Here is an 18408-nt window from a genome sequence, read left to right on the forward strand (position 1 = left end):
CAGGAAACAGTTTAAAAATCCAAAACCAATTTATAAAAATAGTTTATATTTGTATCTTTAAAATGACACAAAAACGATTAAAATCGGTTCAGGGGAACCGGAGATTTGAATTTTTAAAGAATTATTACTTTTCTAGCGCTTAGAAACAAAAAGCGCCAATCGGGTCATCTGGTTGCACCTCGACCGGGGCAAAGTCAAACTTTCAGGCCGACCGCGATGGAGCCCTGCTCGGCTACAGGTTGCGGGAGGCCTCGGTTAAAAAGTTACCTTCTGACTTAGGCCCTCATTCTGACCTTGGCGGTCGGCGGAGAGGCGTCGGTCGGACCGCCACTTCCCCACTCCGACCGCCACGGCGGTCATGACCGCCGGGCTGGAGTTTGCGCACTCCGGCCCGGCGGTCGTCCCAAGACCGCCAACGGTATCATGACCCTGCCTACCGCCGCGGTTTCTGGCGGTCGGGAACCGCCATGCTAACCATGGCGGTAAGCACTATCGGGGCCAGGGAATTCCTTCCCTGGCACTGATAGGGGTCTCCCCCACTACCCACCCGAGTCCTCCCCCCACACCCTCCACCCCCCTGCAACCCCCCAGAGGTGGTACGAACCCCCTCCCCACCCCCACCCCGACATGCACATACATGCACCCCGACATGCACACACCCCCAACATGCACATATACACACCCCTACACACACATACACAACGGGGACACATACCCGCACACATACATGCAGACATGCGCACCTGCCGAACAGCACACATTACCCATAGACACAGCAGCCCCCCCGCCCGCATACACGCACTCACACACCCCCTCTACACACTCACACGCACACCCCCATGCACGCCCACATCACACAACACCCCCCCTCCCCCTCCCCTCACGGACGGTCAACTTACCTTGTGCGTTGGTCCTCCGGGAGGCGACGGGAGCCATGGGGAGGTGACCGCCAACAGAACACCGCCAACAGAAGACCGCCACACAGATATGTGGGTCGTAATTCTGTGGGCGGTGTTCTGCTGGCGTGGCGGTGGAGGTTGACCAGTCTCCACTTTTCCGCCGACCGCCAGTGTGGCTGCTGGCGGTTTCCCGGCGGAACGCTCCCAGTGGTCGGAATGCGCACAGCGGCATACCGCCGCGGTCGGCGGTCTTCACCGCGGCGGTAACTCGGCGGTCTCGCGAAAAGACCGCCAAGGTCAGAATGAGGGCCTTAGTCTTTATTTTGAAGTTTTTCTTCACCGGGACGAACCTGCCAGTTGAATCCGACCTCCTGGAGCCCTTGTCCGGATACGCGATGTGGGTTTCCTCGGTGGAGACTTTTACCTTCGGACTTAGTTGTTTTTTCGAGATGAAAATCCTTCGACCGGGGTAAACCTGGATCTTGATCCGACGTCCATGGAGCCCTTCTCGGATACGATGGCTGGGAGGTCCCGGTCAACTTTTTACGTTCAGACTTAGTCTCTTTTTTGGATGTTTTTCTTTACCGGGACGAACCACGAAGTCAGGCCGGGTCGTGGTTGAGGCAAGCCGGCTAGAATTTCCGCGGCGGGTCGGTCCCTCTCTGGAGCTTTTTTCCAAAAATTCTCAAATCTTTTCCAAACTTCTAGGGCTTCACCCAGATGTTCTTTTAAGTTTCTTTTGGGGTCCACAGCTCACCCCAAGGGTCCAGAAGTTCTGTGATGGTCCTTGGGGGAGCGGACTTCAACTCCCAGAATGCACCTGGCGCAAACTCCTTTTTGGCCACTGGACAGTGGTCAGCTGGTCGCTTTCTTCAGGAGTTGGTGCAGGGGACTCTGGATAGCAATTTTTCACCTGTAGCAAACAGGGAGTCCCTCCTTGAACCAGTTGAAGCCAGGCAAAGTCCTTCTTGTGGTGAAGCCCAAGTGTGCAGCTGGTGCAGTCCTTCTGAGTGCAGGTTCCAGGTGCAGGCCAGGGGTCCAGCAGGGCAGTCCTTCTTCTCCTTAAGTTCTTTCTTCTTGAAATTTGGTGGGGATCTGAGGCGTGGGTGCAGGTCTGCCAGTTTTATCCTTGCTCCTGGGTGACAAGCAGGGGGGCCCTGGTTCTCCAATCAGGGACAGGGTCGTCCCCCTGTGATGACCACTTCCTGGGAAGTGTGGCAAAAATCCATCCCAGAAGGCAACAGTCTCTAAAAATCCAACATGGATGAATCTGATTTTTGGAGGTTACATCTGGCTGAGCCCACCCACTGGTGTGGCTAAAAATCATAAACACACCCCTCTCCTGCCCTCTCCTAATCTAATCAAGGGGGCACCTAATTGTCTGGGGTTGCAGGATGTGGGGGTGTTGCTGGGTGCTCCAAATGTCCTTCTCTGCCTTTGAAGACCAGTTTGGCAGCCCTCCCCCTTCCTGCCTCACCATCTGCTGAGGGGAGATTCTCTCCCCCAAGCACATTCCTTTGTGTGAAGTCAGGCCACTTCACACCTCATCAAGGTAGCCTGGCAGAAGCTGCTGCAGGCTGGCCAATCAGAGCACAGCAGCAAAAACAATGCAGAGCTGAAATTGGCAACTTTTTAGGTAAAGTCTAAACTTTTTACCTGAACAAGTTATATTAAATCCAACAACTGGAAGTTGTGGGATTTATTACAACAATTAATTTGATACCAAATTCTTGGTATGTAACATTTAAGGAGACTTTAAAATTTAAAATAAAGTCTGCCCATTCTAGCCTATGAAGGCCATTTACTTCAATGAGGGAAAAACGAATTTGGCTGTTTTTACCTCACCAGGGCTTATAAATCTATTTTTATAAAGTCCCTGCTTATAGTTACATGGCACCCAGCCCTAGGGGCACATAGGGCACACCTTAGGGGTGACTTATATGTAAAAATAAGGTAGTTTAAGACTTTGGAAGTACCTTTAATTCCAAAGTCGAATTTGCATATATCTTTAATTTAAAAGCAGCCAGCAATGCAGGCTTGCTTTTAAAATGATACTGGGCACCTCAGCAGTGCACCTAGGTGTGCACCACCTATGCTGTGGTCCCTAAACCTACATGCCCTACCATATGCTAGGGACTTATAGGTAGGTTTATTTAGCCAATTATAATTAGCCTAATTTGCATATCCATTTTACACAGAGCACAGGCCCTGGGACTGGTTAGCAGTACCCAGGGCACCATCAAAGTCAGGAAAACACCAGCAAAAAGAGGAAAATGGGGGCAAAAAGTTATGGGGCCTCTGCAATCAGCCCTGTTTTCTCACACAACCCCCCCCCAGCCCACACGCCCAGGAGACTCAGCCCAACCCTGGGAGAGTCTTCCTGGCTTGTTAGGCGAGGAAGACAGTGAAGAAAACTGGCTGTCCCTTTGCAGGGCCTACTCTGCCTTATATCCTCCTGTCAGGGTCACTCCCTATGGGTAGTGAAGCCATCCCAACAGTAAAAGGACCCAACTCAAACTGAAACTTTCCTCTAGGGGGGTCTTCCTCCTTTCTCTCTGCCAACTTGGGTAGTGAGGTGCCCACCTCCCCTACTCCAAACTTTGCTAGGGCAACACCTAGCTTACCCAAAGAGGTCACCCAACACTTGAGCAACCCCACCATGACCAATAGGGTCAGGGGGCCTACTTTGCTATTGGCCCTGGGGTCTGCCTCCCAGGCCAAGTACATTGCTGCCAGGAAGGTTAGCACCCAGCAGAGGCTACTGACAGCTGTCAGTACCCAGAACCACACCCTAAGCTCTCCACTGACAGGTGGCTGAGCTGCTTTAGGGGCATCTTTGGGGTCCTGGCACCCCTCTTGCTGTCTAGAGTGGGGGGCTACCACCTCCTGTGGCAGACACCCTCCTTCCACTCTCCCTTCTGTCAGTGCAGGGGCAACACCTTGCATCTGGACTGCTGCCTTACTACTCAGGACTTCCTTGGGGTCAGGTGAGGCCTCACCAGTGCCAACTCTGGGCTCCCCCCTTACTGGGGCAGAAGGCCCTTGGCTCCCTGGAACTCTCTTTAAGAGTGGCCTACCCTTCCTTTTCTTCTTTCCTTTTCTTGGGGACCCCTGTCTCCTAACTGTAGGGACTGACTCCCCAGGACTTTGGGTTGGGGGGGCGCCCTGGGCGACCACCCCATCTGTGACCAGACTCACCTCTGGGAGGTCATTGCCCAGGATACAATCTAGGGGAAGGTCAGCACTGACTACCACCCTAATCCAGTCAAGGATACCCTCCCTCTCTAGGGGCACTATGGCTACAGGTTTGGAGGTGACCTCCCCCGTGGCTATCCTGACTTTCTTTGTCTTTCCTGGGACATACATGTCTGGGGTCACTAACTGGTCACTCACTACAGTGTGACTGGCACAGGTGTCTCTCAGGCCAGTGGTAGGGATCCCATTCACTTGAATGTGGTGGAAGTGCCTACTCCCACCCTCAGGGATCACCAGCTTACCATCTGGTCCTGTCTCCCAGCTCAATGCTAGGAGGACTTCATCATCTGAGGAATCCTCCTCTATGGCTACACTGGACAGCCCAGTGCTAACCACCTTCTCTGGACAGGCTGCATCTCCTCTGAAGTGACCTGTCTGCTGACAGTCAAAGCAAGCCCTACTGTCCAAGAGCTTTTTTAACCCTGGGTCTAACTGTCTCTGCTGGTCAGAGTGGGATTTACTCTCCTCCTTCTTAGGGTTCTGGGGTACAGAGGGAGTCTCTGTGGTGGGCTTACCACCTCCCTCCTTAGGTTTTTGGGGACCTGTCCCCCCCTTCTTGGAGTCTCCCCCCTGGGACTTGACAACCACCCTGGTTCTTAACCACTCATCAGCTGCCTCCCCTAGCTCTCTAGGGTTGGTCTGCTTAGAGTCCACTAGATGCTGGCGTAACCTTTCTTGGGTACAATTGGTCAAGATGTGCTCTCTCATGATCAGATTGTATAACCCCTCATAAGTATCTACTTTGTTACCAATAATCCAGCCCTCTAGTGCCTTTAGTGAAATGTCCACAAAGTCAACCCAAGACTGGGTACTGACCTTCTGGGTGTCCCTGAACTTCATTCTATATTGCTCTGGGGTCAGACCAAACTTCTTGGCTAAGCACCTCTTCATACTAGGGTATGAATCTGCCTCCTCCCCCCTTAAGGTCAGAAGCCTATCCCTCCCTGAGTTGGGGACCAACTCCCACAAAAGGGAACCCCAGTATTGAGGCCTAACCCTTCTCATTTGGAGTGCCCTCTCAAAGGCCCCCAGCCACTTATTAATGTCATCCCCCTCTACATAAGCAGGAACTACCCCCTTGGGTAATCTGGGGCAAACTCCCCCACCCATGGACACCTCAGCTTCTTTATCGCTGCTTCCATCTCTTTTCTCTTTGTATGCCCACTTTTTCTTTTCTAGGGCCAGCTTCTCTGCTTCCAAAGCTATGTATGCTAGCTGGGCCTCCAGCTCTCTTTCTCTGATGGATGGGTTCTCTCCTCCTGAAAGGACCCCCTTCCCACCACTAGCTTTGGATCTGCCCCTAGTGACTGTATTTACTGAGGACCGTTCTTCCTCATCCTCACTTGGGCTCAGATGCCTTCCCTCCCCTGAGTGGTTAGAGCTTGCATCCTCCCTTCTTTCTCCCTCCTCTGGAGCTTCTTCTGACTCTACCTCTTGGGCCTCAGCCCATGCTGTCAGGGATGTGATCAGGATTTGCTTCCTGAGATCAGTGGTTGCAGGCAACCCTCTTTCAATACACAACCCCCTAAGCTGGACTACTGTCAGTGTGGGTAGGCTAGCCAGATCAAGCTCCATGGTTCCCTAGTTTTGTGTCAACAAAAACTTTTTGCAAAAATTGGAAACAAGAATTTAGAAAAATTACAAAAATTCAATAATTGAAATTAATCCAAATTAAAAACAATTTTTGCAGTAGGACAATTTAAAGGATTTTTAATTTGTTTTACCTAAAACTGTAACGTGATATTGAACACAAGTACAGGATCCCGTCGCTGCTTCCAATTATGTTGGAAAATGGGTTATTGGTAGGGCAGGTAGGTACCTACACCTAGCAACAAGCCACTAACCTCCACCTAGGTACAGTTAGGTCTCAGTAAATTAATCCCAGCTCAACCCTTGGTAGCTTGGCAACGAGCGTCAAGGCTTAACTTAGGAGACAAAGTGTAAAGCATTCAAATATCACATAACAGTAATTAAAACACAGGAAACAGTTTAAAAATCCAAAACCAATTTATAAAAATAGTTTATATTTTTATCTTTAAAATGACACAAAAACGATTAAAATCGGTTCAGGGGAACCGGAGATATGAATTTTTAAAGAATTATTACTTTTCTAGCGCTTAGAAACAAAAAGCGCCAATCGGGTCATCTGGTTGCACCTCGACCGGGGCAAAGTCAAACTTTCAGGCCGACCGCGATGGAGCCCTGCTCGGCTACAGGTCGCGGGAGGCCTCGGTTAAAAAGTTACCTTCTGACTTAGTCTTTATTTTGAAGTTTTTCTTCACCGGGACGAACCTGCCAGTTGAATCCGACCTCCTGGAGCCCTTGTCCGGATACGCGATGTGGGTTTCCTCAGCGGAGACTTTTACCTTCGGACTTAGTCGTTTTTTCGAGATGAAAATCCTTCGACCGGGGTAAACCTGGATCTTGATCCGATGTCCATGGAGCCCTTCTCGGATACGATGGCTGGGAGGTCCCGGTCAACTTTTTACGTTCGGACTTAGTCTCTTTTTTGGATGTTTTTCTTTACCGGGACGAACCACGAAGTCAGGCCGGGTCGCGGTTGAGGCAAGCCGGCTAGAATTTCCGCGGCGGGTCGGTCCCTCTCTGGAGCTTTTTTCCAAAAATTCTCAAATCTTTTCCAAACTTCTGGGGCTTCACCCAGATGTTCTTTTAAGGTTCTTTTGGGGTCCACAGCTCACCCCAAGGGTCCAGAAGTTCTGTGATGGTCCTTGGGGGGTGCGGACTTCAACTCCCAGAATGCACCTGGCGCAAACTCCTTTTTGGCCACTGGACAGTGGTCAGCTGGTCGCTTTCTTCAGGAGTTGGTGCAGGGGACTCTGGATAGCAATTTTTCACCTGTAGCAAACAGGGAGTCCCTCCTTGAACCAGTTGAAGCCAGGCAAAGTCCTTCTTGTGGTGAAGCCCAAGTGTGCAGCTGGTGCAGTCCTTCTGAGTGCAGGTTCCAGGTGCAGGCCAGGGGTCCAGCAGGGCAGTCCTTCTTCTCCTTAAGTTCTTTCTTCTTGAAATTTGGTGGGGATCTGAGGCGTGGGTGCAGGTATGCCAGTTTTATCCTTGCTCCTGGGTGACAAGCAGGGGGGCCCTGGTTCTCCAATCAGGGACAGGGTCGTCCCCCTGTGATGACCACTTCCTGGGAAGTGTGGCAAAAATCCATCCCAGAAGGCAACAGTCTCTAAAAATCCAACATGGATGAATCTGATTTTTGGAGGTTACATCTGGCTGAGCCCACCCACTGGTGTGGCTAAAAATCATAAACACACCCCTCTCCTGCCCTCTCCTAATCTAATCAAGGGGGCACCTAATTGTCTGGGGTTGCAGGATGTGGGGGTGTTGCTGGGTGCTCCAAATGTCCTTCTCTGCCTTTGAAGACCAGTTTGGCAGCCCTCCCCCTTCCTGCCTCACCATCTGCTGAGGGGAGATTCTCTCCCCCAAGCACATTCCTTTGTGTGAAGTTAGGCCACTTCACACCTCATCAAGGTAGCCTGGCAGAAGCTGCTGCAGTCTGGCCAATCAGAGCACAGCAGCAAAAACAATGCAGAGCTGAAATTGGCAACTTTTTAGGTAAAGTCTAAACTTTTTACCTGAACAAGTTATATTAAATCCAACAACTGGAAGTTGTGGGATTTATTACAACAAATAATTTGATACCAAATTCTTGGTATGTAACATTTAAGGAGACTTTAAAATTTAAAATAAAGTCTGCCCATTCTAGCCTATGAAGGCCATTTACTTCAATGAGTGAAAAACGAATTTGGCTGTTTTTACCTCACCAGGGCTTATAAATCTATTTTTATAAAGTCCCTGCTTATAGTTACATGGCACCCAGCCCTAGGGGCACATAGGGCACACCTTAGGGGTGACTTATATGTAAAAATAAGGTAGTTTAATACTTTGGAAGTACCTTTAATTCCAAAGTCGAATTTGCATATATCTTTAATTTAAAAGCAGCCAGCAATGCAGGCTTGCTTTTAAAATGACACTGGGAACCTCAGCAGTGCACCTAGGTGTGCACCACCTATGCTGTGGTCCCTAAACCTACATGCCCTACCATATACTAGGGACTTATAGGTAGGTTTATTTAGCCAATTATAATTAGCCTAATTTGCATATCCATTTTACACAGAGCACAGGCCCTGGGACTGGTTAGCAGTACCCAGGGCACCATCAAAGTCAGGAAAACACCAGCAAAAAGAGGAAAATGGGGGCAAAAAGTTATGGGGCCTCTGCAATCAGCCCTGTTTTCTCACAAGCACCCAACACTAGGGTCACATGGGGCACACCTTAGGGGTGACCTAAATGTAAAAATAAGGTAGTTTAAGACTTTGAAAGTACTTTTAACTCCAAAGTCTAAGTTGCATTTAACTTTAATAATTTAAATGCAGCCAGCAACGCAGGCCTGCCTTTAAAATAACCCTGGGCACCTCAGCGGTGCACCTATGGGTGCACCACCTATGCTGGGGTCCCTAAACCTACATGCCCTATACATATACTAGGGACTTATAGGCAGGTTGACATAGCCATATTTTATACAGAGCACAGGCACTGGGACTAGTTATCAGTGCCAAGGGCACCATCAGAGTCAGGAAAACACCAGCAAAAAGTGAAAAAGCATTAAAATATTGGAGTTAGCACCGTTTTTTGGATGCATGCCCCTACCTTGCGTCAATGAGATGCAAGGTAGGCGTTCCCATCTAAAAAATGGTGCTAACCCAAAAGCCCCTTATTTATCTCCCGTGCTAAAATTATGCATGGGTGGGAGGGGGGGCTTAATAATGGTGCAAAGCTTGCTTTACACCATTATTTATTGCCTGGATTAGACCAAGAGTTAGGGGGCTTTACACCATTATTTAACGCCTGGATCAGACCAAGCGTTAGGGGACCTGTGGATCCATTTTCATGGTGAAACACTATGGAATGGGCCCACAGGTGCCCACCCGAAGCCCCAGGAATACCTCCACCCATACCAGAGGGACATCAGAGGATGGGGCACCCCATCCCAGGTAAGTATAGGTAAGTATTTTAAAAACAATGTAAGTGTCATTGGGGGCCCTGCCATGGGTCCCCCTTCATGGCACTGGGTGCAATGGCCAAGCCCAGGGGACCCTGGTCCCCTGTGCTGGCCATTGGGGTGGTGGGAATGACTCCTGTCTTTTCTAAGACAGGAGTCATGTGGTATGGATGATTTTGCTTCAGGAAATGATGCTAGGCTGGTTAGAGGCATTTTTTTTGCCTCTAACCAGCCTTGTGTAATTTTTTGAGGCAAGAATCCCTTCCCCTGTACCGCCATCCCCACCCGGCTAACTTCATTTTTTCTGATGCTAGCCCATCCTGAGCGCCAGCTTGCGGGATTCTATAAATTTGGCGCCCAGCTGCCGCTTAGCAATAACAAAAGCCGGCGATATGCTTTTTGCTGCAAAACTGCGTTTGTGCAGTTTTGCGGCAAAAAGTATAAATACGCCCCTTAACCTGTAGTCATACTCAGCAAATCCCACAACAAAACGATCTTCTCTGGCTAAATGTGTGTTTAAGTCATTGTCCGTTTCTATAGGACAATGGTTCTGGCTCAATATCGTGCAATATTGATGTCACACAGGCAGAGAACAGCCCTGGACTGTTTCTATACCCCTGGAGAAGTCAACAAAATTGGTGCTGAGAACCAAGGCTGGAGAAGGCGCTTAGATACCTGCTTTCAGGCACTATATGTTGGCAGAAACAAAACCTTGAAAATGTCCAAGGTTATTTTGTATTTTTTTCAATTAATATGTTCATTAGTGCTGTACTTTGTGAATTTTCTATTGCAAAGGTGCATGTATGACTTTTTAAATGCCTGTAATCTAAGACTATTCTATAGGAATGATCTGGTTTAGCAATGAGAAAACAAAGTGTTGTTTATAGGAGATACACAGGGTTCAATAACTCCCTGGTACTCAAGCTGTAAGAAGATTTCCCTCACTGGAGCTTTTGCTAAATGTTTTTTTGGGATATTGTGGTTGTACTTACCACCTATTTAATAATTGCAAACACATATTGGTGGCATGGTCTGTACAAACAGCGAAGCAATATGTCACTAGTTGTGATATTTGCCAGCAGAATAAAGGTGCCACCAATAAGTGCTTAACGCAGACACCCCGTTTAGTCTCAGACAAGCCTATGTAATGTGTGTACCTAGACCATTGTAGTCTTTTAAATTCCAATGGTGTATACAAATATATTTTACTTGCTTTAGACTCTTGCTCCAGATTCCTTTGGGTGTGGCCACAACGATCGTCTGAAGCTAGCACTGTTATTAAAGGTTTGCAAATCTTTATCAGGACATATACATTTGTTGTATTTTACTCGGACCAGGGCCCTGCCTTTGGTTCAAAAGCTTATAATGGCAATATGGGAACCCTGAGTCTAGCTCTATATTATTCTTCCCCCTACCGCCCTGAGGGAAATCTGATAGTAGAAAGAAAGAATCAAGACTTAAAGCAATCCTTAACAGCTAGAGTATTAGGTTCAGGTTGTAGTTGGACCCAACACCTACATGGGGTCTAGAGATTATTAAATCCTACAAGATGTTTGGGTGGTTGTACCCCATATGAAGTCCTGCTTGGCATTCCAATGTTTGTCCCAGATCTTGATGGTCGTGGTGCAGTGATGGCAGAAACTCTTTTTGAAATAAATGAATGTCTCACTGTCTTGCAGGAACAACATAACTTCTGAGATGAATGGTCTACTACACATGCTGCCACTTTTAGGAATGAGGGATTCACCAATATTCACAGACTGGATTCCTCAAGTCGGGGATCTAGTTTGAGAAAAGATTGCAGTGAAAAAGGAATCAGCCTATCATAGTCTGCACCATTGCCACTTGTTGGATTCTAAGCTATCTGAGCTGTGCTTCTATCACCACTTGCTGGTTGTAGAGACAAACGCTTTGCCCTCATTGATCAAGTGAAATTGCATCATGTGGCCGATCCTACATAGTAGACCTAGAGGATTCCTGGCTAGTTACCTATCCCCACTCTGTACCATACAGGAAATACCTCTTCACGCACTTAATAAGGATGAAATTGTTTCGCTGGGGAGGGGGAGAACAAACTATTGTTAATTCCAGGTACCGCTACAAGAACCAGAAATGTACCAGACGTAATTGAGTTGTTTATGATTAAACATCCTGAGAGATATCTACCACTTCCCTTTTAGCTGCAATGGCTCCTGCCTTGGCACAGACTGTGGCTGACTAGTATTCTGGTTTGCTGAAAGTGGGAATATGCTAACCAAGCATTATCTCTAAAGAATGAGGCCTTTTTTTACCTGTATGACCCACATTCTGCCAACCTGCCAGGTTGGCAGACCTCCTAAATGCATTTGTTTTCAGAAAACAGCTGGACTAATTCACTATTCATCCTCCTGCATGCAATCACACCAAAGGTACAGTTTTTAGTACATGGTCTAGAATGAACTTCAGGAGGACTAAAATGTATGGTTCAGGGAGAATGATAAATGCAGTAGAGTGCTGGCTATTTGTGCAGACTGTCAGTGCAGGCTATGCAGGTTATCAGTATACTCGATCAGTGCAGTCTACAAGTGCAGGCTATCAATATTTCCCAACTGACAGGGCAGGGCTGGTGTGGGAAGGGGAAGGGTTTAGGGCATGGTGAAAGGTGATGCTAAGGTGGTTAGGGTGGAGTTAGGGCTTGGGGTTTGGAGAAGGGGCAAAGCTAGTACTCGAAGTAGGAAAATAGTAGCGTAGCATTGTTACGGAAACTTACATTTAAACTGATGTACATTATTTAGAAAATAGTCTGTAGATACATAAATGAAGCCAATAAAACCTATATGGGTAGGTAGATCAGTTATCATCAGTTAACAACTTACCCTTCATCTGACTCCTTTTTTTTTTGCAGCTGCAGAGTGATGACACCAGCTGTGGATTCCTTTCCTGGGTAGATCTGAGTAGACACTGTCTTCTGATTCTCATCCACCACAATGACCTTGACCCCTTTCCCCTTCAGCAGGCCACTCTTGGTGAGGATGTTCAGGTCCAGCTCTGTCGCTGGGCTGCTTGGATCCTGCATTTTCTTTACGTAATCATTGACTTTTTTTTGGTCAGCTTCAGTTAGTTTAACTTTTGCTCCCTCAACCTGTGTCTTTTGCATATTGCTTTTGTGCATTTGTTCAATGAAGAATCGCTCAGTCTTATTTCTTCCAAGAATATTGTAGATGGTATTCCCTACATGTTTATTCATTTCTGTGCGAAAAGGTTTCATCACATAACCTAGTAAGCGGCTTGAAAACAAATTAACAAAGTTAGCATTGAGTTGTTGGGATATCATATCCAAAAATTGCACTGCCATTGTTTCTACAGCTGGCAAGGTGCAGCGTTCATCATCCTTGAAGTTGGCAGCAGATGGGAGCCTATTGCATTCATTGATTATAAACGGAATGACTCTATTTTCAATCACGTCTTGAGTTGGGGCAGAGTTTATCATCTGTACAAACTCAACCGCTCTTTTTCCAACTTCAACACTAAGCTTGAAGTTTTTAGTGATGGATCCTTTCACCTTGACCTCATCCAGAATTTTGCTAATGCCACCTTTCATGGCGTTGAGGTAACCGAAAAACTTTTTTAGGATACTGTAATCATCAGCGATACCATTGACTGCAGAACGGCAAAAACCTTCCAGTACACTATTCATCATCTGTTTATGGGCATCTCGAATCTGAAAAGAGGATGTTTTGTCTGTTTTTAGGGTGTTCTCTGGCACCCCATTGACAACTATAAACTTTATAATTGTTTCTCTTAAAGCTTGATCACCCTTTACAGATTTTGCTATCATGTCTTTGAAGGCATTTTCAAATATTTTCTTGAACACAGCTTGGAGAGCTTCATCCACTCCATAATCTAACGCTCTTAGAGCCCCTTGTTTGACTATTTCTTGACCGGTGTACTTTGCTGCCTGCACAAACGTTTTCTTTACTGCAGAACTTGAGGCGAGGTTTTTAATGGAGGTGTACACAGTCTTTTTGGAAATGGCAGAGGCAACTGATTTTGCAGATGTGCGAATGGAAGAAAATGCAACTTTTCCAGAACGAATGAGGTCATCGGCAAGCGATGCAAATGTTTTGGTTCCATTGAGTAGACCTTTTGTCACTTTCACAACGGCCTGTGCTGCCTTTTTAATGAGGCTAAATCCTGCAGTTATAAGTGACAGCCCAATACTAATGGCTTTCGATATTGCCCATTCTGCCCAACTGAACGCACCCTTTATCATTCCTTCAATCCCTGATATCATGTCTGACACACCTTCAGAAATCAAACCCATTCCAAACTGACTAGCTGTCCCACAGGTGAAAACACACACAAGAATCCCAGCAAGGACCTGCAGAGCTCCAATAATAAAGCAAATGAGAGCACTAATGCAGAATTCTGGTTTCTTCTCAACTTCAAACACAAAGGACAGACCATAGTCATAGAGTACAATAAGCTCGTCACTGGTTATAGGACTATCATCATTTGCCAAAGAGAAGACAGCTTGGTCCTTGGTGATAGCATTATTCTTCTTCTTTTGGAACTCTGTTAGCTTTGCAATGGATTTATCGATATAATCGATCCAGGACTTGAAAAGACTATTGCGGGTCTGCATTTGTTTTGTGAAGTTGGGATCATCTCGGTTGTGAGGTTCAAACTTGGCTAAGCAGGACATCTGGCAGGAAACTGTGGTGTTCGACACCTCAGATACATAGATTTCGATCATTTTCTTGGATTCTTTTAAAAGATCCAGTGCCTTCTGCATGTATCCGTCCTGTCCCAGATTAATTGTAATGTAGGCTTGATTATAGAGTGATACAGCGCGGTACACCCGATCAGTCTTCTCTGCTTTCTGCCAGAATGATAGTGCTCCATAATCCGAAGCTTTGTTCTGAGTGTGGAGGTACATGCGATCCATAGCCTGTTTGATGAAGTCGTAGAAGTTATCTGATTCCCCTCGCAGGAGACTCTCTGATCTCCTCTGGATCATTTGGGAAAGGTCTTTCTTAAGCTCAATAATGTCTTTATGTTCATCTATCTCTTTGTCATGTAGTGTGAGCCAAAGGGCCCAGCTCTCCTTTAATGCATTGAGAGCTGGGCGGTAATCCAACTTTGTCTTGGAGTAATCAATGAATCCAAAACTCTGCAGGAAAGCAGGAATCATGTAGATGTCTCGTTTTTCAAACTTGTCATAATTATTTTGAAAATGGTCTAGATGTTCACAAAACATCTGAAAGAGTTCCTCCCGTATTTGAACTACCAAGAGCTCCTCAGTCTCCATCTTTGTGATGTGTGTTTTCTGGTGTTCTGCTCTGAGTTGCCTCATCACCTCGATGGGTTGGTCTTGATAGGATGGTGACAAGTCATCATAGTTTAAGATCATTTGGACCATCCCAGGATTTCCTTTACGAGAGGTCCTGCCAAAAATTTGCTTTTCGACTCTCATGTTTGTGGGAAAATGGGTGAGAATCACAAAGAGTCCTCCACATTTATTCACCTCTTTAGTAATTTTAATATCTGTGCCTCTCCCACCAAGGTTTGTGGCAATGACAACATCTCCTGCATCAAAGGTACTCTTTTCAATATTGTCTGTATCACTTCTGATGTACAAAGTTATTTTATTGGGATTGAGAACAGCTTTTAATTCTATTAACTCTGTTTGTAGCTTTTCAGCTGTTTTCACATCTTCGCAGACAACTAAAGCTGCTTGCCCTTTGCCCCACTGGTTTGGACTTGTGCGCTCTTTTACATGTTCACAGATACTTTTGATCCATGCGTCATGCCCTCCTTCGACCTGTAGGGTTGGTAGTTCAGTCTTCTTGGTATGTCGGTGAGTAGGCATAACATAGCAAGACACTTTGTAGTGTTTTCTAAGAAACTCAACCTCTGGCTCATCCCCTAGGGTCCCAGAGACCCCAAACATGCCTGTGCCTTTAGTATATCGCTGAAGAAAATGGAAATTTGACATGAAGTTGGTGACATTTGACAATGGTGATATTGCCAGTTGGTGCTTCATTTCTAGAAACTGCTGTAAGCCGTCACCCCAGCGCTTGTTCTTCTCAAGCACACCGGTAGCTTTGAAGTCCACTGGGACGATGGTGTGGTATTCGTAGATGGGTGTGGTGGGCTTTACTTGTCCTGCGTCTGTGGCTGACTCTATCATGTACTCCCGATCCTTCTCCATTACGATTGCCTTCATAGCGTTTTCCACAAAGACCTTCATCCTGTTCTGAGTATATTCCTTCAGGAAGGCTGGCAGGAGGATAAAGTTATCTTCACTCTTCTCTTCTTTATCTCGTGACTGATAGGTGTCTGAGTACCGGATTCTTGATTCCAATTCAGTGACAGCTCCTTCTATCAGGTCCTTGTCACTCATCACCTCACAGGCACAGCCATGTTCCTGGAGAAGAATGCAAATTTTGTCATAATCAGATGTGGGTTTGATGTCCGATGAGGAACTGATCTCAAACTCAGATGCTTTACCGTCCTTTACCTCATAGTATTCAAAAACAATAGCATCTTCAAGAACTTTCTGAAATATAGACAAGAGATCTCGCTGCTCCTCAGGTCCAAGTTTAGCCATGATTTCTTTGATTGCAGAGTCTTGTGGTTCCTCAGTGATTGTCTGCTCAGACCTATCCAGGTTGGACTGAATCTGCTTCACATCCTCTTCAGTGAAGAACCCCAGCTGTAGTCCCGGCATGAGAATATCGAGGGGTGAAAAATGCTCTGATGTATTTTGCCCCATGATAGCTGCTGCAGCAACTTTGTAAAAGTATTGTGTTCCAGTTGCCCAAAGAATGCTACCAGTTTTGGCCTCCTGGATGCGTTGGCAAGTGCATATCTTCGCCCAGACAGCTGCCAGCAGTTGTTCTAAGTGCCGCATTCCTGTTGCTCCATGTGAAAGGAACGTGACTTGGACACCACTATCTAAGGTCATATAGTCCACTTCATCCACAATGGCAATATCAAAAGTCCTATCTCTTCGCGTTTTGCATTTTTCAAACTCTTGGCGCAGAATGTCAGCAGCAAAGTTACCGACAGTACCGTACACGATATCAGCTGCATATGCCCCTTTAATCGCCTTGTCAATTTCTCTTGAGTCAGTGCATTTGTCTAACCCTGGAGGTGGTACAACACTACAAGACAAGTTAAACATCTTGTACAATTTACTCCATTCTTCTTGATCACGACGGGCAAGTACTGGTGAACTTGTGATAACATCAACCTTCTTCCCACGGATGGCATGAATTAGGGCGAGCATGGCCACAATGGTAGATTTTCCCTCTCCAGTAAATATCTCCAAAAGACATCCATTGCATTCAGGGGTTTTAGAAATGAGCAGGGTCAACAGAGATGCAAGCTGAGTCATGCGAGGAAAGTAGCCTTCAATCTTCTCACCTGACTGCTTTACAATAGTCGTAGTGTCCTGAACAGCCACAGACATGCCAATCAAAGTTTTCACCAGTGTCTCAATATCAGGATTTTCAAAGTCTATCGATTTGGTCATGGCTATCCCTTCTGTTTTCATCTTTTCATCCAGATCTAGGGTTTGATACGCTGGAAGCCGAGCTCCAACTTCGCTGAGCACTTTGTCCAGAATAGAAATAACCTTTTCTGGATAATTATTGTTTCGCATTTCTGCTAGTATGGTCTTTAAATCCTTGTCCTTCTCATGCTTTACATGCTGCTGCAGAAGCAGCAGAGGATCCTGGTCCTTCAAAGATGCGATGGTCGTGTTTATATCGATCTGGTACGTCTGCACGCATTGGAGGATGGCTTCCACCTTCTCTTGTGAAACCCTGCTCTGCTGCACGTTTAGAGTGAATCGGACTGCCTGGATTGGGGTCCATGTCCCACTGAATAATATGTTCCCAAGAAAGTCTTGGCTGGTGCTGGAAAGCTCAGAAAATACTTCTCTTGAGAGTCTCCCAGCCAAGTTCTTGTTTGTGCTGTAGAGTACATCTATGATATGAAGACGATAGCTGGATATATCATCTGTGTCGTCTGTGTAATGCTTTGTCCCATCTTCTTCCAGTGTTACTTGTAGAGTTGCTTTAAGGAGACTCAACTGTTCAGTGAGTGAAATATCTTCAAAATCAAAGGCTTTGTCCAAATCTCTATGACACCAGATGGGTATGTCCTTCTTCATAAGGAACTGGCCTACAAGGTACTGCTGCAGTGTTTTCATCCTGTCACCAATGTCTTGGGATTCCAGGCCCTTCTCTTCTTTCACCTTGTTATCAATCAAGAGCTGCTTAAACTTCTCCTCAACATTTTCTTTCTGCAATAAAATGAAACATGTGACATTTAATTAATCAGTTTATAGCATGACTCATTTCTTTCCTTACACTATGCCAGAAAGACTGCGTTGAGTGACCACTTGTAGGTGCATCTATATAAACGGAAAAGCTACATAATTTGAATGCATTCATTTTCTGTGTGTGAGTGGGTGTGCCAGTCCTGGTAATGCATCATAAATCCATAGTAGTGGAAGATATCCTAATCTGCATCTGACCATTCGAAGTATGCGCAAGGCCTGGGCATGTTCATCAATGCGCATCTAGAGCTGGAAATGAGTGGTCTTAAATCTATGGTCTTCACCCATAGGGTGAATCATCAATCTGTCCAGATGTTATGGCAGCTAATTGTACATCATACACACTAGAACACCAACCCCATAAGGCCCATCTCTTCTTCTTAGAAGACCAGAAAATCAGAAATAACAGCTGCCTGCGGCACCTTCCTGTGAACTGAAAAGGTCTATCGTCATTAGTGTAACCATATCTGCTGCAGCCACTTAACCCCTACGGTGCCTTGGACGAGGTGATCGTGTCCAAGGCACTGGTTACCGGGTGCCTTGGACGAGATCACCTCATCCTACACCCGGGAACTGGGGGGAGCGCTAGCGCTCCCCCCATGGGCTCCCCACCCATCACCCCCCGGTCGTGGATGGAAGGGGAAGCCCTTAACCCTCCCACCCCGACCCCCCCAGACCTCCCTGTGACGTCAGCGCGCATCGCGCGCTGACAATCACAGAGGGCCTCCTCCATCCCGCTGGAAGCTATCGAAAGAGAAATGCAAAGCAGGAGGCCAGAGAGGCTTCAAAGGGAAGGAAAGGAATTTCCTTCCCTTTGAAGTCTCTCTGAGCGTTTCAAAAGCCAGATTACAAGCAATCTGGTTTTTTGAAACGCCCACTAGACACCAGGGATTTTTTTT

General features: G+C 46.6%; 1 protein-coding gene across 1 annotated transcript in view; it reads right to left on the reverse strand.

Annotated features, from left to right (window-relative positions):
• The window catches only part of LOC138257349 (uncharacterized), a 160609-nt gene that overhangs the window by 57415 nt on the left and 84786 nt on the right, over nt 1–18408 (reverse strand). Inside the window, exon 5 of the mRNA XM_069205900.1 lies at nt 12036–17473. Within this exon, the coding sequence (XP_069062001.1) occupies nt 12036–17473 (5438 nt within the window). The remainder of the gene's footprint in view (nt 1–12035; nt 17474–18408) is intronic.

Source organism: Pleurodeles waltl, chromosome 1_2, assembly GCF_031143425.1.
Source record: "Pleurodeles waltl isolate 20211129_DDA chromosome 1_2, aPleWal1.hap1.20221129, whole genome shotgun sequence".
Classification (NCBI taxonomy): Eukaryota; Metazoa; Chordata; class Amphibia; order Caudata; family Salamandridae; genus Pleurodeles; species Pleurodeles waltl.